Genomic DNA, 27022 nt, shown 5'->3' with positions numbered 1-27022 from the left:
TAAACACTGTTTTGCAGAACTGCTCTTCGGCACTGGTCCAATTTCCCTCTTCGGCGCATGTTTGCTCCTCGCTAGCTCTGAACAGCTGCAACGTACACAGCGCGACTGAAAAGACACATGCGACACTGGCTAGCTGCTGGCCTGGTCGACGGTATGGCCATTGGGAGGTGCAGGGCGCTTTCTGCACTACTCATTGGTCGCCTGGTGTCGGAGCTGCATGTCTCCTGTCTCTGCATGCTTCCTTTTCGGCTCAACTTGAACGCCACAGTTGAGACCCTAATGCGGCAAACCCTAGCATCCTCAAACTGGGTTGGCCAAAAGGAAAAACGAGCTCTCGTGGATTTCATCCACGCCCGCCTAGCACATGCGCTGCTGAGTGTCAAGTCTGTGCCTACATGAAGTTCTCTTGGCAGAGGCGGCCGACGCCCGTTGTTGCAGCCAAGCATCCGAGATGCCAACGTGGTGAGTGCAGCCAGAGGACTCAATAGGACGGGCGTTTCATTCCATCTTCGATCGCACACAAAACCATCGGTTGCACAACGCTGGTATGGCACTGGCATGACCGGACCTGCTGGCGTCATTCCATGGTCTGATGCCTTGCAACGCCTGGCATCAACCACTTGAACCAAGTCTCATCACCCTTCCTTGAGAGCTCTGCGAGAAACCACGTAAACAGAGCCATCGGCCTTTGCATCACTGCAAAGAGCCTCGCTGCCACTGGACTGGAGAGACGTCTTCCAACTTTTCTCCTCATTGAGGTTCCTTGACCGCCCGCTCATCACGTTGCCAAAGTCAACCACCGCTGCATCCCTGGGGCTGAATGGCAAGATAGTGGGTCTTTTTACAGGCTCATTTTGCTGTGATGACGATCGCTTCCTCTATCGCCACAGACGGGGCACAGGCTTCAACCACACGAGATGAGCCAACCACTCAGAAACGACAACACCATCAATCGATCGATCAGGGGCGGCGTTCAAACCCGACGAGGTGATTCGGGGTGGACCCTGGTACTGCCTAGGTGCCTCTTCGACAAAACGATTCAAGTCAAGGAAACCTACTGTGTAGTACGCCGCCGTTAAGCCTCTGCGTCGCTGACGGTATTGCCGCTATTGAGTTTGCACAGTCCCATGCGTTTAATGAATCTGACTTTCCAGCAACACATCTTGCAACCCGAGCCCTGCCAGGCGCGAGCCTGGTTGATGCCCAGGTCCAACATGATCGTCATCTAACCGGCCACTCACTATACATAGACCCTAATCCATGCAACGTGCCAACGGGTTATGTTACCAACCTTGCTCCCATCCTCCAAGGACGGAGCGAGAGACGTTGTGGAGCAGGGCATGGAGCCGCCATCAACGTCGATGACTTCGAGTGGAAACACGGCGCGAATGACGCTTCACGCTTCCCGTGTGGGCCGTTCCTCCGTGGTTACTACAGTGTATGGCTCTTTTCCTGTTTCCTTGAAGCCCAAATGTCTCCACCTTCCATGCAGCTTGCATCACTCGGCGGCCTTGAAGACCAAGATGATCGTTACACTAAGGAAGCGTAGCGTCGGGGAGAGAGACTAATCCCAAACCATTACCAATTGCGAGCGACTTATTAGTCGGACGGGTCAGGAACTCATGTATGGATCTTGGAATTGCAGCAAATCCCTAGCGAGTCTCTTCTGAACTACGCTGCGGGTACTCTGGGAGACCGTAACGCTCGACACAAGCCTTTGCCAGACGTCGGCAAAGGTGAGCGAAAGCGCGCACTGCCAATGGCATGCTGGAGTCCTCCATCCGTCTTGAGCGGTGGCATCTTGCATCCGAGGCCAGCGGCGCCCTCATGCAATGCAGGTCCGAGAAATCACGAAACCAAAATATAAAAGTATAAAAATAAAAATAAAAAAAGCTCTCGCCCTTCCCGCTGACAGCCGTCTTCCGGGCCAACACGGAGACAAAAGAGGGAGTGCAGGTACCGTAAGCCCGGGTCATCCACAGCGTTAGGTCGGCCAACAGACACGGCACTGTTGGATTTCGATTGGGCAATGCAGTGATGAACCACCAAAGCCGCCGAGCACGAGAAGTGATCGGACTTGGGAACAGTAGGTTCCGTTAGACTGCCTGGTTCAGGTTAGCATCCCTCTACACGGCCGGCCATGTCAGCATGGGGAAGCGGCGGCAACCTGCAAGTTAGGTGCCGTCGGCCGTTCTTCGCTCGAAGGCGTCGCGGCCGCCCATTCTTCATTGCAAGATGGAGGCGTCTCGGGCCACAGTCTTCACCAGCCCGACAATCAGTCCGACATCCACCATTCTTTGAGCTGGAAACCAACAATGGCCAGTGTTGTCCCTGCAGAACAGACCGGAACATCAATTCGCGACCCCGGCGCGATTACCCAGTCGTGGACAAACGTTGGCTCGGACGGGGAACCAAAATGTTTCTCCGGGGTGTTTTTTCCGTCGTCGTCGCCTCTCTAGCTGCTGGGGTCTGGTCGATGAGGCCCACCGTACTGGGCGAATACTGCGAGAAATCAACTGGGGCCTCTTTTTCTCTTTGTTTCTACCGACCCGTTCGGGTCTCAGTTCTGCGTGAGATCTTGTGCGTGTATTCAGCGCGTACTATGTATCTGACAATATGTCTCGCGTTCTCACCCACGCAGGATACCCTCGCCCCGTCAGGTCTTGTCAGTCTCAGAGTCAGATGGGCCACGGACCAGCCCTTATTGTGTGCTCATCGCGGCGCCGAGATCTCGTTCCTCTGCTGAGATCTGGACAACCCAGGGCGAAGCATTCGTTCCACAACTCCAATCTTTTCGTCACAGCCCAATGTTGCCCCGACTCAGATGCCGGTACTCGTCTTGCCCAACCCAACGGCCTCCAGGCCCCGGCGCCGTTGGCCCGTTGCACCCATCGTTACAAACATATTCCACAACCCTAGAGATCCAGCCATGGGTAGCTTCGGATGCGCGGATCCTCCGCTAAGTGAAGATGACGCTTTGCCGGCTCAGAGAACAAAACTGAATGAGGATGTGAGGGTGTGCATCGTGGGCCTGGACTCGGCCCAGAGCATGAACGACCGAATGTAGCAGATACAACTTTAGGGTCCAGAATCCAGAACGGTCCACGGTGCGGTCCCTCGTCCTGGGAAGCAGACGGGGCCTTTTTTTTTTCTCCCCTTGCCGCGTCTCCATAGAAGATTCGCAAGACCCACTGAAACAAGTGAAGCTCACGATACTCTCACCTCCAGCTGTCCATGCTGGTGCTCTTTGCTTCACTCTCTGTTGCAACCGCTCGCCTGCTCACCGACAGGCACACAAACGCACGCTTCACTGCAGTGAACCCGAAAGGAACGACGACGTGGCAGGACGACAGGGTCACGGAACGGAACAGGCCAGAAGTAATCTCACGATGGCTTCGCTTTTGCCTTCCTCGCTGGGCCTTCTCTTGACCACGGGGTCCAGTCTACCTCAAATGGGCCGGTCCAGACTGACGAGCCGGCCTCAGATTGCGGAGAAGAAGGCAGGGTCTGCCGTCGGTAGACGCACAGCACCCCAATCGCTGAGCTTGCCCGTTGGCTGCCGAGGTCCCTAACTCCGTTGTCAATCCGGGCCACACCCGCTTGCGGCGTAGCGTACGAAGGACAACATGCCGCACTCACGATACTTTGGCCCGATGTCGCGGTGAGGGACAAAAAATAAACAACCACAGACCCGAGGGCCCAAAGGAGATGCAGCAAAAGCTGTGCCGCGCGTCGGGTATTGGGGTTAGTGCCCGGTGTCAACCTTTTTTTTCTTTCTTTCTTTTTCCTCCAGCCATTCGCGCAAGACCAGCCGACCCGTGCACGAGGCCATCGTGGATTACTCCACGCTCCCACGCAACATGCGCAAGCCTGAGTCGGTTGTGCATTTGGTTCGTTTGCACCCTTACCCAGCAGCCCATTACCTATCTGCTTATCCTCCCCGCTCCAAGCGACGCCGCCGGGTGTTATGGCTCAGCCACGAGCGTGGTTGGAACGCGCATAAGTCGAGCAGACCATGCATCACCCTGTCTGCATGTTGACGGGAGCTAAGACGACCAGGCGGGTGCAGCGAGCCATCTCAGCGCCGAACCGAACGGTACGTGAATAGAAGCCGGCTTTGATGCTCATCTGCGGTTCTTACTCGCACCCGCCGACGTGGAGCCTGAAGACTCCAGGTTGGCCGTTGGGCGATTTGTCGATCACCCCAGATGCATACGGAGGAAAATTGCCAAAACGTTGCGACGTTTCGGGCGCCGATGCTCCTTTCTCTTTTCGACATCTACTTTCGATTAGCATCCAGACTTGGGGGCCAATTGGCATGATGGGTCCAAGCATGGTGGATGCAGTCGCTCTCTGCTCTCCGTGAGGCCAACAGCAGGATTTTCTTTGTCGGTCCCCTGCTTGTACCCCAGTTTCATGTTCCTCCTCCCATCAAGTCTCCGGGATGTGACTGCTCATAATCAACGACGCCTGTCTTGAGCCTGTGCCATTTAAGGGAATGTTGGTTGACAATTTCCTGTACGGCGTTGCAACTAAGACCACTGCCTCCTTTTCCCCCCTTGGCCGCCGCCCATCACGCCCACCCCCCTTGCTCCCTTCTCCTACGCGTGGGCCGGTTCTAACATGTGCTTATCGTGGGCACTGGACTGTCTCTCCCGTATCGGTGCGATTCTTCCCCGCCTCCCCTCCCCCCTTGAGACCCCTAAGCGGCTTGCGCGCCTCTCCGCACTTTGCGAATGTGCGTTTGAAGTACGGGAAAGTGTCAAACTATCAGACGTCTGGGGAAATGCGGAAGCCGTCGACTAGTGACAACCGTGAAACTTGTCCCCCTCAAAGCGTCTGAACGACACCCTTCTCTTTGACCCATCATGTCATCACCGCCCGACAGCAACCCCAGATTTGCGGAACATGGCCCGGCCACCATGTCTGCACATCAAACGCGTACTGTTCAGTGCTCAGCCCTCACTCTCCATACAGGTACCTACTCTCCATAGCGACCGGCCGGCAAGCTGGGGCTAGCTCACTAGACGCGTGGGCTGAGTGGTTGGGCTGATGCCTCCGGGCTAACGCTCCGTGGCTGACTCGTCGGCGCCTTCGGAGGCGGGTTCGAAGTCTCCTTTTTTGGGAGTGAAGGGTTGATCCCCATGGCCAGCCGCACGATGTCGTCGAGTTTGAACCACCCAGCACCATCCCCGCTCCGTGCTGCTCCAAAGACACAATGTGAATCTGGGGTAAAAAGTTACGGCGTGGAGCGCAAGACCAGAAAAGGGGGGGGGGAGGGATGCGGAGGGCGCCGGACGGCCGAAAACCCAAGCGTCAAGTTCCGCTTGCTTTCTCTGACCCCCTCCGGAACGCTACGAGGAATCACACCGATTTGGCGCTGACCAGAGATGTGCCCATCACGGCCACTTTCCTCCCCTCCTCCTCGCCCTTTCGCCTTTGCATCGACCGTTCTGGAGAGGCGATTGGCTCGACACACCGGGCAGCCCCCCCTCCATCCATTCCGACCGGCCGGTGGGCGGTCGTTCTCCAAAGAAAAAAGCCGTCGCCCCCCTCCATTACTCACTGGAGCTCCGCGATTTTCTGCCCATCTACGGGTACCCGACGCAACCCGCACTGGGTGTCTCGGCGTCGCGCATCCGGATTGGGCTGGCCGCTTCATCACTTTTCATAGATGAATGGCACATTGAGATAATGATGAGCCAACCAGAGGCGGGGGAGACTGGGCTCGGTGTGACATACCAGCAGCAAGAGCCTGGCCTTCTCAGCTCACACTAACAGAGTGCGTGATCTTGAGTCTCCTCCCCCCCTTCCAAATCTCAGCCGATCACCCATCATCTTCGCATGCGCGTTCGCGGCGCAGTGGCAGCAGCAAGGGAGAGGAAGGGGGGAGAGGCCGTAGGTACAATGCTTTGCCCATCTCTCTCCCCTAACCCCGCGGAGGTGCTGCAGGCGTTGGCCACCAGCAGCCGCTGGAGTCGCACGCCCGGGCCAGTAATCGGGTGCCCTCGTCCTGCACGTCATCCCATTTTCGCCGGTGCCATCTGGTTGGTCGGCCGGTTGGTTGGCCCCAAAGTCATGGATGTCGCCTATCGAAGGTGACGACCTCTCTCTCTCTCTCTCTTCTGATGTCGACGGCCAAATCATCCGTCATGTCCGCTACTGCTTACGGGCGTCTGGCTTACGACTGTCCATTTTGTTTTTGTTTTTGTTTTCCCGCCCTCTTCCGACCCTGCAGATATAGAAGGGGTTTTCTCTCCCCCCTTCTTCCAAAACGTCTTGGGGATCGCTGCTTGTAAGCGGATGACGCTGACAGGAATGCAGGACCCGTCACTGCAGAAATCCCAACCGAACGGGACGGGTTACACGTGCTTTTCTTATTTCGTGTCTGACAGGCAGCTAGGAAAGGGAGAGCAACGGCCGAGAGGGCCTTTTTTTCCTTTTTGGCTTTCTGTTGAGAGGTTTTCTGTCTGACCAACGCCCGTGGACGACAGACACATGGAAGCACATGTGAATGGACGATGGTGATGGCGGGCGTAGGGGATCGACTTGGCGTCGATACGAAGCCACCATTACACTTTTTGGTCTTGCACCTCTTTATTCTCTTTTTGGTTTTTTGCACAGCGAGTGTCTCGGTCGCTGAGGCGCTCGCGACCTGCCCGGCCAGTCCAGGCCAGCCACCCACGAGCTCGGGGGCTTGAGGGTGCTATCTTTCGCAATTCATCTTGCCACGGAGGAGAGGTGGCTAGCCTTTCGGGCTTGGCCAGCCTTCGTGTCCCCGTATCCGTCCATCGAAACCACGGGGCTAAGGGGGACGCTTGCGAGGACGATGACGAGTAGGGGTAGGCAGCACCGGGTACTCTGGCTATCGCGTCCTGCAGCCACACCTTCTTTTCTTACGTCTTGGTCTTTTTCTTTTCTTCCTGTTTTTCCCTGTTGTTCGCCTTCCCCCCGCCGTGTCGAGACGATCTCGTCATCCAACAAGCCCGTTTTGCACAGGGCGGCGCAGGGTCCGCGGGTTCGTCTTCTCTTTGTGCTATCGGGGGGCTGTCCTTGGCGTGACCTTTTTTACAATCAGCGTGTGACGACGCTGGTGCGACGCGCTTACACGAGCAGGCCGGGCATGAGGGGGGGAGAAGCGAGAGAGACACACACACTTACACGCCAGACACGGGCTCGACGGGGGAAACCAGTGTGGCTGGACAGGAGCGAAGGCAGAGAGAAACGCAATGGGCGTGGGCGAGGAAGCAGGGAAAATGTGAATCAGGTCTGTGGCGAGGCAGCTTAGAGCTACGACCCTGCTGCAACGCCGACCCTTTCGTGAAGGGGAGGCCGTCCTGATTGGAGATGTCTCACTCACCATCCCCCCCTCCTCATCCAGAGCCCGTTTGCGTCCTTGAAACTCGTTCATCTACCGCCCCCGTGATGGGAAAGTTGGAATTTGGATGTTTTTAAACAACTCGAGGCACTGTGGCACATTCCCCACCCCCCAAGAACCTCTGGGCCGGAGACTGCTCCGGTGGCAAGGCTTCTCCCCATCGGCGCGAACGTGCTGGGCGACCTGCGCTGGCCGCCTGGTACGGTGCGCACCACGGGTCCCTTTGGGAATGTGTTTCAGAAGAGGGCGGCTGTGCTTGGGACGCGGTGCGGGTGCTAAATGTCGACGGCGTCCTTGCCTGCTGCGACTGTGATCTGATTGCTACGGTTTGTGTGCCTCTGTGACTCGTTGGGTGATGCTGCTAGCTGGGTTCTCGTCGCGCAATGTTCCAAGGTTGGGGATGGGAGCGGTTTTGGGATGTCTCGGGTGTGCGGCATGTGCCGCGGTATCTGAGGCTATCTTACTGTTCCTTCGTCGGTGTCGTGGTCCTCCTTGTCATCTGGTAGACCAAGTTCGACTCCCCGTGTTTTGGACGATGGACACGGGATGATACAGGTGAGTGTTTGGCACGAAGACGCCGTTTGAGAGTCGAGTATAATCCAAAGGGGGGGGTTACGGTGGTGCGATGGGGACGAAGAGAACCGCACAAAATTTATGGACGCTACGTATCCAGGATAAACGCCAGAAGAGATGTATGGCTTGAAGTGTATTAACGGCTCCGCTCATGGACTTGTGTACGGTTACCAATTTTGAAGTTGCAACCTAACAGGTGTACTTGAACCGGGAGCTGCACTATTCCCCTCAAAAGATTTTAGTGAGGAGGGCGGTCAAGGAGAAATAGGGACTGGCGTAGACATCGAACATGTGGCAGGAACACTTTCCCTTGGGTTTGGTTTCATCTTTGGGCGGTAGTTTCTGGCAACGACTTTTGCTTCCTGAGCTGGTAAAGGCTCTTTGAAGCCATGGGGCGGTGATATTATGAATGGAACGCATGAGACATCTGAAAGCAAGCATTTATGGTGGAATAAATACTCTCCAGACCTCTATAGCGCTATTTTATAGGCAAAATGTCGCCTGTGGTGCCGTATCGTACAGCCAACATACATCCATCTATAAACATATCGTACACGATCTACCGATTAATGCTTTTGACGTTGTCTGCAACGCGTCCGGCGCCTATTTGTTGTCCTTCTTTCCCAAAAGGGAGTTCAACCATTCTCCAATGGTCGCGGCGTCCTTTCCGTTCAGGCCGCCTGCGCGGAGACGCTGCGCCCAGTCGTCAATCTCCCAGATCTGGGCGTTGACCATGGACTCCGAGAGGCTGTTTACATCCCCGCCGGACGCTAGGTCGGATAGTGAGAACTTCTGAACGAGACCGTGGCGGGCTTCGAATGAGAGGTTGAACTGCAACGGGTTAGACGGCTGACAGCATGATTATTCGTGGAAGCGTGATGGTGGTGTAGAAAAAGGGGGTCTTGGGTTTCAGGAGGACAAGTGTACAGGCGAGCGTTCACTTACGTTGCCTGGTAGCTGTGGACGTTCTCGTGAGTCGTCCTCCGAGGGGTGAGTTGAGAAGGTGAAGAGGGGAGTCTGTCCGTATATCCACTCTCGAGACTGCGTTGTATGTTAGTCTGGTCATTCGTCTTATTCGACTCTGGGCATCTCATCGCATCCTAGGGCGAGCGATATCCCACAGAGGGAGAACGGCAGAACTAACGTACCTCCAGCTCCTTCATCCCCTTCTGAATCTTCTCCTCCCCTTGCGCGTCCTTGTCGCCGAGCTCGGCCCGCACATCGAACTCGCCATACATCTTCCCAAACTCCTTGACGACAGCATCCTCGAACGTCTTCGTGTCAGTCACGCCAACGTTGCGGATCCGCGAGCGCACGCTCTCGACGCCGCGGGCCTTGATGAAGGGCTCGGCGGGCGACCGCAGGAAACTGCCGATTCGCGGGAGGTTCGGGGACGACAGGAGGCAGGTCCCGTGGTGGAGCGAGCGCAGGCGCGTGAGTTTGTACGCCGAGCCGGAGATCTTGAAGGTGTTTTCTGCGTTCACTTTGGGCTTGGCGCATGATGGTGCCGAGGATGTCGTGGATGCGGTGTCATTTGCCGGCTGCGTTTTGACGGGGGCTTCTGACGAGGACGGGGGCGGAATGGTCATGACGATGTCGTGCCGGCAGTTCACGGCCACACCGTCGACCCCCAAGGACTGGAGGGCGCGGACGACCATTTCGGCGTGCGTGTCGCGGTCAAAGTTTGCAGGCGGGCAGATGACGGAGTAGTTGACGTTGCCTTCATCGTGGAAAACAGTGCCTCCTCCGCTGCGGCGGCGGACGAGGTCGATGACATCCTCGCCGTTGCTGTTAGGACCGAGAGACTGAAGCTTGGGGAGGTTGACTTCAAGCCACGGGTTCTGGTTCCGGCCGATCACGATGCTGGGGCGGTTCGTGTAGAGAAACAGAACGGTAGAGTCGGAGGGCGTCGTCTGAAGGAGGTGATGCTCGATAGACAGGTTTGTGTAAGGGGAGCGCGAGGTTGAGATGTAGACTTGGGTTTTTGAGGATGGTGAAGCGGCGAGGGCGGAGAGCAGGCGGGTCTGGTGGGTTTGCCGTTGTATTGATGGTCTGGTGCGGGAGAGTATCCGCGGGATTGTTTGTGTTGAAAACATTGTGAGGTTCCGGTGTTCGCAGAGCGGTCAATATACAGAGTTGTGCTGCTTCTCACGATGACATTATTATGAACTCCCTGTTGGAATGCGATAAGCAGGATTACAGAAGAGTCCTAAAGTGAACGCAACAGTTTCCAGGTTTCGTTTCGAAATATGTAAATGAGCGACTCGCCGAAAAAATGAGCGAAGATACGGCGGTTCTGATACGTGCCAAAAAGCTTGCGGGCGTTGATGAGTGAAGCGTTGAGATGAAGTTCTCACTAAATTGCATCTAACAGAATCCACCCATGGTTAGGACGACCACCCCTGTAGACACAAGACCCACCCTGCTAACGGGGCAATTCAACTACATCATAGAGACCCCTCCACCCCGCATACTGGGCCGATTTCTTTTTGGATTGACTCACCGAATATCGGCCCTGATAATTTTCGAAACTTACCTCCTTACCCCCTCACAATATTTCCCCTTCCACACCGCCAGCCACAATGTCGACGTTCGGTTCCTACTTCAAGGTCACGACGTGCGTCGCCTCCTCCGGCCCAATTCCTCCCGTTCGTCTCGTGGCCACAATGGACTAACATAACATGCCCCCCTGCGCAGCTACGGCGAGTCCCACGGCAAGTCCGTCGGCGTCATCGTCGATGGCGTCCCGCCCGGCTTGGCCCTCACCGAGTCCGACATCCAGCCCCAGCTGAACCGCCGCCGCCCCGGCCAGAGCTCCATCACGACCCCGCGAAACGAGAAGGATCGCGTCGTCATCCAGAGCGGCACCGAGTTCGGCTACACCCTCGGCACCCCGATTGGCATGCTCGTCCAGAACGAGGACCAGCGTCCCAAGGACTATGGCAACTCCACCATGGACATGTTCCCCCGCCCCTCCCACGCCGACTGGACCTACCTCGAGAAGTACGGCATCAAGGCCTCCTCGGGCGGTGGCCGCTCCTCCGCCCGCGAGACCATCGCCCGCGTTGCCGCCGGCGCCCTTGCTGAGAAGTACCTCCGCGAAGCCTACGGCACTGAGATCACCGCCTTCACCACCAGCGTCGGCAACTGCCACCTGTTCCCCCCTACCCCCGAGCACCCGAGCCCGTCGACGAACCCAGGCTTCCTTTCGCTGCTCAACTCCATCGACCGTGCCACCGTCGACCAGTACCTCCCCGTCCGCTGCCCACACGAGGAGACCAACGAAAAGATGATTGACCTCATCAGCGAATTCAAGCAGCGTGAGGACAGCATTGGCGGCACCGTCACCTGTGTCATTCGCAACCCCCCCTCCGGCCTCGGCGAGCCCTGCTTCGACAAGCTCGAGGCCCAGCTCGCCCATGCCATGCTCAGCATCCCCGCCACCAAGGGCTTCGAGATCGGCTCGGGCTTCGGCGGTTGCGAGATCCCCGGATCGCAGCACAACGACGCCTTCATCAAGGCGCCCGAGACGGAGCTCGCGGCCGACGCCCAGCGTATGGGTATCCCGCGGTCCAAGCTGACCACCAAGACCAACTACTCTGGCGGCATCCAGGGTGGCATCTCCAACGGCGCGCCCATCTACTTCCGCGTCGCCTTCAAGCCCGCCGCGACCATCGGCAAGGACCAGACCACGGCGACCTACGACGGTACGGAGGAGGGCGTTCTGGCTGCCAAGGGCCGCCACGACCCTTGCGTCGTGCCCCGCGCAATCCCCATCGTGGAGGCCATGGCGGCCATTGTCCTGTTGGATGCGCTCATGGCGCAACACGCGAGACAAATGACAAAGAGCCTGCTGCCGCCGGTCAAGAGAGACAACGGCAAGGCGTGAGGGGTTTTAGCATTGGGACGTGTTGTAAATATGGGCATTCAAAAGCAAAATTCATAATAGATTCCCCTTTTGGTTTCGGCGACTATCCTTTCTGGTCTCTCATCTGCCTGCCGAGTGAGTGGAGAGTGGTAGACTTTACAACTCTTCCATGGTCTCCTGCTTCTTCGCGGTCTTGACCAGGTGGAACTCCTCTTGTCGCCCGTACACCCATTGCCACCCCTTCTCCTCGCCAGCCCAGTATACGTCTTCCTCCAACGCAAACCACAGGGTCTGGTTCCTCTCGGCGACGTAGTGCTCCACAAGCAGCTCGACGCTGAACCACATGTTGGAGACGGCGGCCAGCTCACCGGATGCCGATACGTAGTCTTGCATGTTCGTCATCCCTGCACTAGGTCAGCTTGTGAAGGGCAGGCATCAACTTCGTTGGAGGTAGTAGCTTTGCTCGAGACATGACTTACCGATGAGGGGACCGGCAGCATGGCCCCAGTCTCCAATCGGATGCGTGTAAACGCGTCCCTGAATCCCCTCTGCATGCATTTCTCCGAGTGATGCCTTGAGCATCTCGTTGCCTGTCTTGCCGACAGCAATGTTGCGCCTCACAATATCCTGCAATTTGTTCCCCTTCTTCAACCCATCCTTCAAGTCCTGGGGGACGTCCTTCTCGCCAGGACGAAGCACGTACCCTAGGTGCTGAGTGTCGGTGTTCAGCCCCAGAGCAGTCAACCCAAAGTCAACATGCAGCATATCGCCATACTCAATAACCCTGCCCCCCGCACCCTCATCCACGCTCGTCTCCATCTTCACAGCCCAAGGCAGCGCCTGGTCCACCACACTGACACTGGGCTGGAACCACGTCGTAAAGTTGTGCGCCAGAATCTCCTCTCTAAACCACCACTCCAGATCCCCTGTCGTCGTCTTCCCGGGGACGACAACCGCCTCGCTGAAACCCCGCGCGATCATCGCCCACGCCGTCTCCATGACCTGCTTGTACCGCGGCAGCTTCGACCGCGGCTGGGTCGCGATGAACTCGACGGCGATCTCGGGCTTGACGACCATCCGCGACGTCCACTCCCCGCCCAGCCCGCTCGCCATGGCCTGGTACTCGCCTGCGTGCAGGCCGCTGGCGAAGGCGATCTCCGGGTGCGCGTTGATGGCGACGGTGGCGGGGTTCGCGGCTTCGAGCTGCGCTTTGAGTGTTTCCCAGACGTCTGTGGTCCAGCCTATAATGCAGCCCGGTTGCTGCGGCAGTGAACCCTCGGAAGAGTTGGCGGCGAGGGGCTCGGCGAGGAAGAGGCACGTTGTGCGGCGGCGGGCGGAGAAGGTCGATGCTGGTTTGAGAGACCAGAAGACTGTTTCTTCCGCGTATTCGCGCTGGCTGATCTGGAGGTGTGTCAGTGGGCTCGAAAACGTTTGATGAGGCGCGGCTTAGACCAACCACCCAGGCTTCGACGCCATGTTTCTTGAGAAGGGCGGGGATGCCCGCTTTGCGCTCCTCCGTCCATGCATCTTGGATGCGGGCTTGCTCGCGGAGGGGCGGCAGAGGGTTGTACTTGGGCGTAGGGTCGCCAATGACGGGCTCCCAGAGGAGGGCGGCGGCCGGGAGAAATGCGGTAAGCCAATGCATCATTGCTTGATTGGTGGGTGTCTTGGCCTCACGATGCGAGTTGAGCGTAGCTAGGTACGTGTGAGGTTGAAGAGGGGTGGTGAGTTTAAGAATGGGACGAAGGATGCGAGGTCGGATGACGTCCGCGGCCCCCGTTTGAGGAATGAGGGTTCGATGCCATTGTGCGAGTACGGTGCTTATCTATTCCCGGAAAGGCAGCTCGTTGTCGGAACCTTGAATCCTACGCTGCATGGATGCTGATCCCCGCCTCGGTGAACCCTGCTCACCGAGGTCAGGTCCGCGCTAAGAGATCGTCCTTGGGGGGGTTAAAAATGCAGTGATAACACACCGAGGTCATGTCCGCGCTGAGAGATCGTGGTGTTCAAAAGTAGGCTTGCAACAATGAGCTTTTGTAGCCAATACTAAGAGTAAGATGACATAAAGAGTCACCCAAGCTTTGGCGGCTTTTAGCCAAAACATGCACGATGGACTTGGTTTTATAATTTTTCAAATTTTCTCAATTTTTCAAATTTTCTCAATCTTTCTTTATTGCTTAATGGTGATTGTTGCCGTGAGGTTTCTCACGGCCAAATGAAATGCATCACGTCGGTGCGCTTGAAGCAACCAAGATTTGGGCTCCAAGTTGATACGTTCAACAGATCATATCGCCGGTGTTCATCGTTTCAGCTCCAGTAGAGACTCGATGTATCTTATCCTCTCGTATTGCAGGAGACGGAGACAAGCTTAGTGACTGCGGATGATTCAAGAGACTACTCCAGAGCCCTGATTCCGTCCGGTGCCACCGAGCCTGATTGGCCATCAGGAATCACAGCCTCGCGGCTTTTACACTCCTTTGGGGGATGGTGAATTTGCAGTGAACAGCCTGATGAAAGACAAGAAGGCAGGTAATACCACTCATTTCCTCCGCTCGCTATTTATTTCCCCCGCTGACCACTCATTTGGATTGGCGGCGAACCAAAGTTACGCCAACTCTGCGCCTCTGACGCTACGCCAATCAAGCGCTTCTAAATCTGAAATTGTAAGGTTTTTATATGAAAGCAGCAATACCGCACAACGACACAATCATATCTTGAGTTTTCGACCGTCTATAGGACAATTAATGGTCCGGGAGGGGAACGTGAGTGTTCCGCTGGTGGACCGGACAACGGTTCGATGCAGCTCTGGTCATAGGCTGTATCACTCATCAAGCAAAACTTGTTGTAACTCAAGGCAGATGGCGGCTCACGAAATTCCGTTAGAGTAGTGAAGTCTCTTCTCTTAATCTACATAACTCTAACTCTAACTCGATATCATCGGACCATCTCACGCAGACATCTAGATGTGGGTATAATCGCCGTACAGTACAAGCATCGCCAAAATATCATCAAGCATCGTCGAGGTTCAAGTACCTCTCACTGGTCCCAAAGCCCCTCATTAAACTCGTAGCCATAGCATACATTGCCTTTTGAAAAAAAAAGTAGCAGAAAAGGAGTATCCAAACATACTTCGGTCGCATCCTATTGCAGTGTCTGGTTAGTCATTGGCAAGATTTCAGGAAGTTGGAACGTAACACTCACGAAGGTATTCCCGGTCCCATAGCTGAATCCTAATCAAGTTTCCATTTTGTCCCGAGGTCCCAGACATGAGTCTCCAGGTCGCGGTCCCATCCCGCAAGTAAGATATTGCGACGCCCATGCGCGTCTTGACATCTCGTCGTTCCAATCACACCACTCCAGCAATGGCCACGCTAGCAAGAGCAACAACGACGTAGACGAGGCTACTCCGCGACAGAGAAGAAGCAGCCGAATGGTCATCGTCGGCCGCCGTGCTCTTGGGACCATCGCCGGTCTGCGTAGGCGTGGGGTTCGGGTCATCAACGTGCAGCGCATCACTAGCGGCAACCCAGGCATTCCAATTCGTCATACCATCTGGGCACTCATCGGCGATCTGCCTGCCCTCGATCTTGGCGATCTCGGTCCCGTACTTGGTCATCGTGAGAACGACGTCGCCGGTGCCAAGGAATGGGGTGCTGCCATGATACATGCCCTTGCCGTTCTCGGGAATTGAAGTCCAGTTGCCCTTCTGCGACTTGCCGCCGACGGAGACGGTGATCTCGGCGGCGGAGGTGAGGAGGGCCGAGTAGAAGATCTTGTCCTTGACGACCTCGACCGGGGAGAGCACCTGTTGAGAGTGGGCGGCCGTGTTGGCCGTGGTGCCACCGTCCTTGCAGGCACGGGCCGGCGAGGTGCGGTACCATGTCGTGAGGGACTCTTTCTTGATGTCCGGTTGTACGGCGTTCTTGTAGCTGTCAATGAGGAAGGGAAGGGTGTGCCGCCAGCCGTCGTGGGGGTGGTCGAGGGCGTAGTTGAACGGGGCTTTGCCGACCTCAAAGGCTTCCAGTGCGTTGTTACGGATGGGGCCGATGTGGTGGGACTCGCCGTAGTCGTTCCACGAGATGATTTGGACGAAGCTGTCACGAGTTAGCCACGAGGGCTCAGAGTTAACAGTGGTATCAGGGGCAGACTTACGTAGGCATGATCTCCATGACCTGGTTCCAACGGTCGTACCAGAGATCGTCGCCGCGCCAGACCCAGTTCTTGTTGTAGCCGGGAAGGTTGGTGTAGAACCACGGCGACACGGGCATCATGTAGGGCTTCCCCTTCAGCGCCCACTCATAAGCGGCGTCACCCTTTGAAGTCATGTCCTGGTCTCCGATGGGCCAGGCGTTCCAGCTGAACAAGCCATCGGCCACGCCGCCGGCCAGGCCCAAGGCGTCCTCGGGCGAGATGGAAGACCAATCCGGGATGAAGAAGGCGCCCGTCTTCTCTTTGATCTCGATCCAGTCCTCGGCGTTCTCGGTGCCCTCGAACGTCGAGGCAACGGGCTTGTCGGCGTACTTGAAGTATTCGTCGAGCTTGAAGTATTTGTCGCCCATGTCGAGGATGGTGTCCTTGGGCCAGGGCTTGCCCCCGAGGTAGCCGCCGTTGTAGTCGAAGGAGAAGAAGAGCTGGAAACCGACGGTCTTTGCTGCGGTGAATGCGTCTTCCAGGGACTCGGCGGTATTGGGGTCCGTCAAGCCCATGTTAAGAGCGAAGGCGTCGATGTGGGCCTCCTTGGCGAGCTTAAAGTCATCTTCAAAGTCGCTCAGGGTGTAATTCTTGGTGTTGATGAGCTGGTTGCGAGTGTTAGTGATTGGTTTGTTCATGGGGTGCAAAGTATCGGACAGGTGATGGAGGAGGATAGATGTACCATGAAGTGGGCGATGACAGCCGCGGCCTGAACTTGTGTGATGGCGGCCAGGAAGCCTGCGAGAAGGGTGGTGAACTTCATCGTCACGGTGTGACGTGAGTGAAGACTTGCTTGACTGGCAGACGAAGCCGTCGAGAGCACGTTTGATCGGCAAGGGAATTCCTAATTTGCAAAGCATACAAGAGAACCACCCATCAGGGACACAAGGCCACGGCCGCCGCATTATGTATCATGAGCCACCTCGATCGAGAGGCGGGTGGCGTGCCTCGCAGGTCTCCTCATCTCGGCGTGCTCTGCCTACGAACAGGGTGGTCGCATTACCGCCCCTCCGGATACCGTATACTAACGTCTCTTGACCCCTGACATGGCGACCGCCCGACTCCATCGTGAGAATGCCCGGGTAGGCAGGTGAGGCGTGTAAGGGCGGCGCATGCGGCTCGACCTACACGGTGGCAGACACCCACCGTAAAACAGACATGACGCCGATGGGGGTCGGTTCTTTTCTGCAGGGTTGCGGAGGGCGCTTACCGGATGTGGCAACTTGAGAACAGCAGGGGGTGAATTCGCTTCGTGAGACGCCGTTGAATGTGCTTGGGTAGGACAAGCTCGGTGGATATCTGCCCTCAAGTTCCTGTGCTCTCGTCGAATCGCCGTCGGCCGCTGGTTCTTTCGTGCCAGCTGTGCTCTTTGGTGCCTGCTGTGCCGCTCAGGTGCGGTGCGAAGACAAAGGTGTTGCGGGCCAAGACAGGCTATTCCGTCCAGCCGCATTTGCCGTGGAAATTGCCTCGCCCGGCTCAGCTCTGTAGACGTTATCTCGGAATGCGTGCTTACGGCGGTGAGATGAGGCCTCTTCACGAGGTGGTCGTGAGTAAGAGTGAGTAGGATGGTGTCCGTCAACATCGCCACGACGCCATTCAGACACGAAGTCAACAATGGAACTGCGTCATTATGGCGATCGAATACGAAGACATAAAGGATCGGCAAAGCAACACGGACCCGGGAGTTTGTTTCTCGAGGGGAAGATCGTGGCCGGCGGCATGGTGTACAGAGCGTCTCCGCCGCCCACTCAAGCATCCTCCGGCTCTCTCTAAGCCCTGTCGGTGGCACGCCCGAAATCTTAAGCTTGTTGGACCTGACTGGGATCATCCAAGGCTGCTTATCCGGAGGCTACTGGGCAATATACCGCATCCCCCCTAGCAGTTTTCCGTGCACTAAAAGAGACTTAATAGTAGATGTCACGAAACCCCTGTTTTTTTTTGTGGCCTACACGTGCGGAATCGACCGAGATGAACCCCTGCCCGTCACATTGAGCTGCTCGCTTGTGATAGGCACTTGCAGCACAGCAACCGTTTGCCCCATCGCCTTTTAGGCTCTCGGCGGAGCTGTGCCTCACAATCAGAATTGAAAAGGGAACTATGGTTCGAGAGAGCCCGCCTGCGGTGCCCATGCTCCGGCTTTTCAGACGAGTGCGGCCGAACGGTACATTGTCGGATGCTTGGGCGTCTCAGCAACAGGGGTCCTCTGCCAGCAAGGGTAGGCAATAGATATCTGCCCACTATTACCAGGCAGCAAAGGGCAATATCGGACCTATGTCCTCGAAGTTGGACGGCGCGGATTGCTTGGCCATCTTTGCAATGCTTGGCTATTGCCCCTCATGTCGAGTGCAGTCTCTCGTAGTCTCAGCCAACCACACTCGTTGAAACAGTCAGAATCGTGCATACTCGAGGACTGTACAGCCTTGTGGGGGGCGTATCGGATCCTGATGGCCTTTACACGAGGAGATGGGCGGCATAAACGGAGCCCGGCACGTCATTACGGCGGGGAGTGTATCGGAGTCCCGTCGAAACGCATACACGAAGGACCGGTTACTGGCTGTCATCGCCGCCGTAGGGCTATGTCAAACGGCGAGGACGGCAAACCGGCAGCCTGGATACGGCTTGCATTGGGGGTTTTGGGGGGGAGACTAGCAAACAGAGCCCGGGCGTTGCGCTGTGTCTCAGAGAAACGCGTGCGTTATCGTTGGCCAATCGTCCCGACTCACTCCGAGGTTGCTCTGACAAGGGTGGGTTCGCGCCTAATCCAGGGGGGGAGGGAGGGGAGGAAGAAAAGCACCGCATCGACAACATCCCATGTAGTCTCATTGGAACACCGAGCCCCTCGGCTATCCACTACCCCAGCGACAATCGCAAAAACTCGAGCAGACGGACGAATGGCTGAAGAAGCCTCTAGATGAAAGAGAGGCAGAAAAGACACAGAGAAAGCCTGTTCCAACGGCGTGATCCAGACCCTTGCGCCCCTGTCCCCCTGCGCAGTATCCACAGTTCTAGACCCTTCAAAGTTGGGTTGCAGCGAGTTGCAGCGAGTCCAGAGCCACAGCTTCGGCCCGCCCGCCATCGTCTCTAACCAGAATGCGCAGGCTACTCGACGGTCGACTGCCCCAACCGCGCTTCTGCGCACAGAGCAGAAACATAAAGACCAACGGGGGGCTCGGCCTCTGCTTCCGCGTTCCTCTTGCAACCAGGTCCAGCCCTGGAGGACGCCCTGACGACGTTATCCACCATGAGCGGTTTCTGAAGCGGTCCAACGGTCATATGTCGGAAAAAGTGAAGGCATGCACATTGCGGCACAGCGTCATTTGACGGCAACGTGAAGAATTCGGTTCTCATACCTCCTTATGCCTCCTGATGTAACTGTGTGTTGCAGACACAGTTTCTCTTGACTCGCGAGTTGGAGCAGGGGCGATTCCCTGACTTTGGAATACCAGCCCCTTCAAGAGCACTGTTGGTTGATACAAGACAAGGGATTTTGCGGAGATTATGCGTGGGTTGGGGTTCAGCGTGTCATATCTGGGTGGTTCTGCAAACCGATCAATGTCCCACCCTAAGACACCTGTCTAAGGTATCCTCACCTCGTCCAAGAAGTACGTGCCGGTAATGATATAAGAGACAGACACTGGGGCAGCACTTTTACCACCGGGTAGGTCCAGAGTCAGGCACGAGACGTTGTGGTTCAAACACTTCACAGCCTGAGCAAACCCCACATGCTGCCTAGCCGAGAAGACTTGGTGACTCGCTGGGCTCAAGGCGGTGAACTTTTGCAAGACCATTATCGGACTCCCCATATACTGTGAAGGAGTCAGAGTCAGACGTGCCGGCCCGAAAGTCGTGGCCAAACATGGGAGTCGAAATCTACAGTTCTTACAAACGGATCACCTCAACTTAATGTCCCAGTAGCATCAGGAAGTAGCAACCAACTCAAACAATATCATTCTCTAAACCAAGATCCTCAAGTCTTCATCCGCAAGCTTGACATGAACCATGAACCAACTTTCGCTACTGCGCGCCAAGGCAGTCCCCTTCGCTGATGACGGCCGGGGATACTGAATCCCGCCCCGCCCCGATCAGCTTGCCCATGTTCTTTCCACCCGTCCGTCCCTCATCAAACCACCGAAAATTGCAAAGTAATGTAGGCAAAACAAAAACAAACCAAACGTTCATACCCACGAACCTGATAAATCGTACCGTGTAGTCTTCGATTCACCAAGGAATCGCGGCGGAGAACATAAGAGTACCTAGAAACCATGTTCCTCTAGCACGGTTTGCCTCTCATCTCTCGGGGCGTGTAGTCCGCCTGGGTCACGAAAAGTAGCGCGTGGTTCGCGTGGATTATGGGCAATGACGCGAGAGAAACCACTGTCCTCCAGCCTGGTCTGTACCATGTTGTTCGAGACGCCTAGTCCGCGTGGCTCACGTCCAGTAGCGCGTGGTTCGCGTGGATTAGGGACAATGACGCGAGAGAAACCACTGTCCTCCAGCCTGGTCTGTACCATGTTGTTCGAGACGGTAGTATAAGAGTGTACCGCATCCATATTATGCTGGGACGCCATGACTGTCAAGACGTTACTCTTCTATATCCTTCAGCGAAGATATACACAGAGCAATAGTTCTGTCCTTGTCGAATAATCCTCTCAAACAACACTCCAGCAGCCCAATTCTTCAGCAATCTGGCTCTTCAGCAATCTGGCTCTTCAGCGATCCGGCTTTCAACACTCCGGCTCTTCGATGGTCCAACTCTTTGGCACTCCAGTTCTCCAGCAGTCCAACTGCCTGACACTCAGCTCTGTACCTCTTGTAATGTTCAAAAAAGAAAGGATAAAGATCAGAGGAGTGTTCATTCTGGATGTGCGGCCGAGCCTTATATACACAACCCGTCAGGCAGAGAGAACCCCATGTGACACTGCTGCTGGCTTTCACTGCACATTGTGCAGTGAGCTAGGCTTGTTATCGCCATGGCGTCATGCAGGATACCGCGCGCCCTTGGCGTACCGCCTTACTTCAGAGAAACGACCTGTCCTTGTGATCTTATTGGCTCCTGTTGCAGCCCTACTTCCACGTCCTACGCGCTCTTCCACCGAAGGTTGCCCGTTCAGGTCTGAATGTGACCCAACATACATTATATTGGCCGTGTAAGCAACGTCGAAGAAGAAGGAGGAAACATTTGCAACAACGAAGGAACCAACCAACGTTCGGCCAGACCAAGCATGACCACATTCTCAAATCCCATTGGGGGGCATTGGTCACCTGAGTATACGGTTTTGCTAACCGCCGGTGCTGGTCTATTGATCGACTCTTCTACTACATCGGCATGTAATTGTCTTCTACGACACATCTCTTGGTAGCGAAGACAGTGATCCTGGCAAAAGCGCCCGGATTCACTACAAGGTTCTGTTCAAAGCAACCAGAAAACGGACTGTTGGACGCTAACTTGCAGATGCAATGACAACTGGACGTAGCTCCAAACACACATGGCGCTGGGTGTCTGATATGTAGTTGTACCAGACCCCTATTGTAGCTTGTCCTCATCTTCTCGCTGACTCGGCCGGACTGACCGTTATGTGTGATTACCATTGTTGAGATGGTCGGTAAAGCTGCCCAGGGCGAGTTTTGAAGTCGCATCAGACATTGATAGGGTGGTACTTGGTTTGATTCGAGCGACTACACATCTAGGCCTCGTAATGCCGCAACACCGTGAAGCAACTGTCTACCCTCGCAGATCGTAGGTGAAGCAATGGAATTCCTCCAGTTCTGGTATTTAATCATGAACCCTAAACACCTCGCTGATAAAGATTTGGTATAGTGACGCTGTTGTACGCCGTGTTTCCTCCCATCGTCTGAACATGCAATACTCCTAGATGATGATACTCGCCTCTCAGGGCCACACTTCTCAGCAAACATCTTCATTCCCATACTCCTGCATCCATCATCCCGTCAAAACTGAGCCTGCCGGCAAAGACACCGCCTGGCCCCTGACTTTGTTGCTGTTGTTGCTGTCGCCTCTCGTTCTCCTTTTGCTCCTCCTCTTTGGCCCTCGCCAGATCAGCCTCAACGTCAACCATTGTGATAAACTCGTTAAGGTTACGCAGAACATCGTCAACATCATCGAATGCGGATCCCTGGCTCTCGGGATTCTTCGGCAACGAGGGTGTTTTGTCAGCAGACATGGCTGCTTCAGAGGCTGGAGGTGCTGTGAAGGAATCTGCTGCGACAAAGGCCTCCGCCATGGCCATGGGACCTGGGCTCTCCAGAACCTGCTGAGACGCGGACGGCAAGAGGTGGTGGTGAAGGTTCTTGCGTCGTGAAACAGCCTGGAAGTGCTTCTGGTACTGGTCATCATCTCCGGTTGGTAGGTCAGCTACTGCCATCTCTGGCGGAGGAGAGGAGGCTCTAAGCCCTGTGGGCGTCTGAGGGCCCCGGTCCTCGTCGCCATCGTCTTCATCAGGCAACGGTGCCCATTTGACTCGTTTATGCGACTTTTGCACACTGTCCCAGGGGTTATCCGTCGTGGCGGCGATCAGGTTTTGAGTGCTGGGTAGGTGACCGTCACTCAAGCGGATCTTATTGGGCCGACGGCGAGGTTTTTCGGGCGAGGGAGACATGAAGTTCGCAAAAGATTTGATGGAAAAGACTGGTTCAGGAGAGCTTGACCTTACTGTCTCGGCGGCAACTGGTTGTTGACTTTCGGAGGCCCAATTGGCGACAAGCGCATCATGTTCCATGGAAGCTGGTAGAGAAGCTAGTGGAGCAAGCGGCGAGGGTGACACGGGTCTTGCGACCTTGAGAAAGTTGGACATCAACGCTTGTTGCGCGGCCTGACGCATTCTTTCAGGACTCGCAGTCCAAGGACTTTGACAGTTGGGATCCACAAAGATCTCATCGTCGCCCTTCGTGGTGAACTTTTTCTGCTGAGGCGGAGCAATAGCTGGTACATCCGCCTTCCACGGACTCTGTTGAGAGGCTGGTACCGCAGGACTGTTGTGTTGACTGATCATCTCCTCGATTCTCGCACTGCCAGGCATACGCAACGGCTCAACCTCTTGTTGAGTGCAAGGCTTCGCAGACTCCGATGTGGATTGCCTATCTGTTGAAGCCACCGATGGCCGTCCATGGCCCTCGTCAGACCTACCGGCAGGGCAGGGAATACTTGTGGCGAACTGACTCAGCTTGAACCAAGGGCTTTGGGGGAAGGCCTTTGGCATGGTGCTGCTTTGCGACGACGAAGGCTGAATGACGGACTGAATTGACCCTAGAGGTTGGTTCGCCGGTGTTGGTGACGGGACGCCGGCTGCACCATTGGCTGATTCTTTGTCCTGCTCTTCTTGGGATACAGAGTGTGCAACAACCGTCGGTTCTTGGCTCAATCTATCAGCCACTACTCCAGCGACAACACCCTGCTCAGTTGACAGGCTCGGAGGGGCGGCTTCCAAGCGTTCTGGCACTTCGATGGGCGTATGGTTTGCAGGCTCTAAGGTGTCTTCGATGTGGGCAGGAGCTAATTTTTCACTGGAATCTTCGAATTGCGAACCATCGATCTCCGATTGGGGTTCAGTGCCCTGCTCTGCTATCGCCTCTGTGTTTTTCCTCAGGGACTCTTCCTGGCCTTCATTATTCTCCGCACTGGATTCGGGCGAGGTCGCTTTGGTTTCATCTGCCATGCATGTGTCCCCATCCAGGTCCAGGCACTCGCCGTCAAAGTCCGTTCCAGAGGGGACTGTAGAAGCCGGTGAAGAGACCCGTCCAAAAGACATTCTTCGTATAGGGCTCAGGTCCATGATGTCCAGAACGTGTTCCCTGGGTCTCGCGCGGAAAAAAAAGCTTTCGTCTTGCTGAGTTTCGAACTCGTCCTTGACATCCACATCGTCACCAGCTCCTTGTACGGCCATGGCTGCTTCACTACTGCACGGTCTCGGTTCGTGTGTAGCTCTTCTAGGCGCCATATTTGACTTTCTTGAAGACTGCGGAGTCTGGACGGGCGTGCTTAACGGCGCTGGCGGCTCCGGAGAAGCATTATGATGTTTGTCGCAAATCTGTAACGGCAGTTGTTGTGAAGACCGAGTGGTGACAGCCTGAGAGGCTTTGGGTCGCGATCGTACGCTGGTATCGCGGCTCTCCAAGCTTGGTTTGTCGTCTTCCACAATGCTATCCTGTTGTTTTTGTTGTGATATTGATCTAGAGTTTGACAGATTTCGACGTAGACTCGGGGTATTGCATCGGGTAGTGGCAGAGGTTCCTTCGATATCATGTGCCTTATCGGCCTTTCGGCGTTTGTTGTCGTTCCTTCTGAGCCACTCTGATCCTGCTGGTCGACGTTTCCGTCGAGACTGAGACTGAGGTTGCGAGAGTGAGGCGTTGGACGACCAAGCGTCTTCCTCCACTTTGCTGGCCGATTCCGCGGTACTCCTCCATGCTTCGACTCGTTCGAGCTCGTCTTCTTCCATAAAGGGATGTGGGGTATTGCCGACTTGATCCAGGCTTCGCGGACTCGGTAAGTGGCAAGATGTTGTGCTTCCGCTGTCCGGCACTTCGATAGTCTCGGCTTCAGGTCCAGGATCTAACGTGGTTTCTGGCACAGGTTCTGCCAAAGGCATCGGGACAGATGCTGCAGGCGCCCTTTTCTTTCTGGATTGCCATGGATTGATCCAACCTTTTGCGTCTGGGCCTTCGAACGGTCCTCTAAGAGCCGTCGTGAGCAGGACTGGGACGTGGCCCTGGAGAAACCGAATCGCTGCTTCCTCATATCGGGATTTCCTTTCGCTGGGGTTGTCGTAATACTCGTCATCGGAACCTGCATACAGGACTTCGGCTTCGTCGTGAGGCGCCTCGCAGTATATGGGTTCGTCGTCTAAACACCGAACTCTCCATCCCTCCTCGAGATCCATCGTTGCCGTTTGCGTACACTTGTAGAGTGTAAGTCATTGGCTATATCGATGGAACAAAAGCAAGGCGAAAATGCGGTAGCGCTACGGTCGCATTGGCGCCGGAGGGTAATCCGGATCTCGGTTGGCGGTCTTTGCAAAAGCGAAAGTGCCCAGCCTACGGAACTATACAAACATGGACATCACAAGGCGGACAAAGAGGGACACTTCCGAAATTTGGTGGGTCGCGGAGGACCTGTGCACGTTCACCCGGCGACACGAGGAAGCGCGTTTGATGCCGATCTTACACGTGACCTCGCGTTTAAGTGATTTTTGTTTGTTTCACGGTCGGATGCAACGCTGGGCTGTGAGTTGAAACTCAGTAGTATCGAGTAATTGAATACGTATATATGCATCTAAAAGTCAAGCCCACTCGGCTCGATACAACGATTAGCGCTAATCGGGCGATCGGGGAATTTTGGGTCACGGCCATGGCCCGGCCTGATCAGAGTCTGGTCTGTGACGGTTGACACAGCAACCCGCCGCCTGCCAATCAGCATAACATTCAATTGGGTATGTTTATTCTGGGAAACAGCCCTGGACAAGTGAGATTGACATAACGCCGGGCCCCAAACGCGATCGCTCTCGAACCGCGTTCCCCACGAAACAATACCAACACCTCTTTTTTCCCACATCACGACTGAACCCTCACCGCAGGCAGCGGAGGCAACAAAGGCGCTTTCGCCAGCAGTCTTTTCGCGATTTCCAATAGCTCGTCATCCTGCATTTTATCGTCTTGCATTTTCAGCCTTGCGACGTCTGCATTGCAATTGCCCGCGTAAACACTACGCAATCGCGAAAACAAAACACCCCGCAAACCGCGACTTCATTTCCCGGACTATCTACAACCCGCTCGATGGACTGTTTATAGTCTAGAATATCCCCAAACCTCGATCGCATCAGCCACCTCACCATGGCTCATGCTTGGCTCGACTCCTTGTCGGAGGATTGGCCCTCACAGGCCGGTTCCGAGACTTCTCCGTCCGCCCAGCTGCCACCTCTGAAACCGACCGAGAACAACAAAACTCCAAACGCAAAGGGACCCGGCAGTCGCATACCACTTCCCGTCAGTAGGGTACGACCTTCGAGTGCCGGCACGAGCGACAAGAGCGTCGTCGCCCTGAGCGAACGGAGTTCCAACGACGTCAATCTCCCTCTCTCCCAAAGAGGCCCTTCGAAGCTTTCCCGCGAGATCAAACCCCACGATCGATCGCGCCAAACCAGCCGCGCTCTCTCGGCATCTACCAACGGCTCTGTGATCCATAATACGGTACAGCACAAGTCGATCAAATCATCGCCCCTAAGGGGCACTGCCGACACCCCAGAATGGAAGCGCAGACTGGTGTATGGAGACGTTGCATATGGTGAACAGCGGGACCTCTTTTGCTCTGCGGCCGCCGGCCTCGAGAATATGTTCAAGCCGCCATCCTCTCACCAGGACAGCACCTTGGCTGATCAGAGCGTACGACATAATACCACCCTACCCTCAAGCCCCCGTTCTTCCGGCGCCAAGACATGGACGAAGACCAAGACGAAGACGAGTCGGATGGCAGAAGCCAGATGGACCCAAGCCCGAGCCCGAGCCCTAGGATACGCCCGCCTCACATAACTTACAAAGCATCGACCGACGACTCCATCGACCAAAGTAAGTTGAGCGAACCAAGCCCGCACCGCGACAGTTACTCCCAAGAACCGAGCCTCGTGACCTCTGTGTCCGGCCTGGCACCGCCGAACGATGCATCGCGAAAGACCAGTGGACAAAGCGTCATCCAAAACGAAGATTTCAGCCCGATCGTCCTTACCCTGATGCGCCAGAAGGAGAATGAACGGAAAGGCGGTACTGCGCCGGCAGAGCTCCCTGTTGACCAGCTTCAAGATCGGCTTGAGAAGCTACGAATCGACCAGATGCTCCTGGACTCACAAGGGGAGCTCAGGTTTGACGCAGATGGGACCCTTGACGACGCCGGAAGCGACAGGATAGAGACAACAGAGGACTACGCAAGGCGCGGAGGCTTCCTGAACATACGACGGGGGGCACATCTGGCGATGGGTCCTTTAGATATCGGGGTTTGAGCCCTG

General features: G+C 55.8%; 6 protein-coding genes across 6 annotated transcripts; 2 read left to right on the top strand and 4 right to left on the bottom strand.

Moving 5' to 3' along the window:
- Nucleotides 1–8554: 8554 nt before the first annotated feature.
- Nucleotides 8555–10047, bottom strand: ColSpa_04633 (putative lysine-specific histone demethylase 1; the record flags this gene model as incomplete). The annotated part of the gene is made up of 3 exons (XM_049270845.1): nucleotides 8555–8782; nucleotides 8897–8992; nucleotides 9100–10047. The coding sequence occupies 3 exons, from the start codon at nucleotides 10045–10047 to the stop codon at nucleotides 8555–8557; spliced, it is 1272 nt and encodes a 423-aa protein (XP_049126802.1).
- Nucleotides 10048–10533: 486 nt separating this feature from the next.
- Nucleotides 10534–11840, top strand: ColSpa_04632 (chorismate synthase; the record flags this gene model as incomplete). The annotated part of the gene is made up of 2 exons (XM_049270844.1): nucleotides 10534–10568; nucleotides 10649–11840. 2 exons carry the CDS (start codon nucleotides 10534–10536, stop codon nucleotides 11838–11840), a joined length of 1227 nt encoding a protein of 408 aa, XP_049126801.1.
- Nucleotides 11841–11975: 135 nt separating this feature from the next.
- ColSpa_04631 (uncharacterized protein) lies at nucleotides 11976–13464 on the bottom strand (the record flags this gene model as incomplete). The annotated part of the gene is made up of 3 exons (XM_049270843.1): nucleotides 11976–12223; nucleotides 12299–13220; nucleotides 13276–13464. 3 exons carry the CDS (start codon nucleotides 13462–13464, stop codon nucleotides 11976–11978), a joined length of 1359 nt encoding a protein of 452 aa, XP_049126800.1.
- A 1701-nt stretch (nucleotides 13465–15165) lies between these two features.
- Nucleotides 15166–16773, bottom strand: ColSpa_04630 (glucan endo-1,3-alpha-glucosidase agn1; the record flags this gene model as incomplete). The annotated part of the gene is made up of 3 exons (XM_049270842.1): nucleotides 15166–15913; nucleotides 15972–16615; nucleotides 16693–16773. 3 exons carry the CDS (start codon nucleotides 16771–16773, stop codon nucleotides 15166–15168), a joined length of 1473 nt encoding a protein of 490 aa, XP_049126799.1.
- A 5155-nt stretch (nucleotides 16774–21928) lies between these two features.
- On the bottom strand, nucleotides 21929–23911 carry ColSpa_04629 (uncharacterized protein; the record flags this gene model as incomplete). The annotated part of the gene is made up of 1 exon (XM_049270841.1): nucleotides 21929–23911. One exon carries the CDS (start codon nucleotides 23909–23911, stop codon nucleotides 21929–21931), a length of 1983 nt encoding a protein of 660 aa, XP_049126798.1.
- Nucleotides 23912–25856: 1945 nt separating this feature from the next.
- Nucleotides 25857–27016, top strand: ColSpa_04628 (uncharacterized protein; the record flags this gene model as incomplete). Its single annotated transcript, XM_049270840.1, has 2 exons — nucleotides 25857–26405; nucleotides 26435–27016. The coding sequence occupies 2 exons, from the start codon at nucleotides 25857–25859 to the stop codon at nucleotides 27014–27016; spliced, it is 1131 nt and encodes a 376-aa protein (XP_049126797.1).
- Nucleotides 27017–27022: the final 6 nt, after the last annotated feature.

This window comes from Colletotrichum spaethianum (genome assembly GCF_022836535.1).
Source record: "Colletotrichum spaethianum MAFF 239500 DNA, contig10, whole genome shotgun sequence".
Lineage (NCBI taxonomy): Eukaryota > Fungi > Ascomycota > Sordariomycetes > Glomerellales > Glomerellaceae > Colletotrichum > Colletotrichum spaethianum.
The sequence above is the reverse complement of the archived record's forward strand: the minus strand, read 5'-3'. Positions and strand labels throughout refer to the sequence as shown.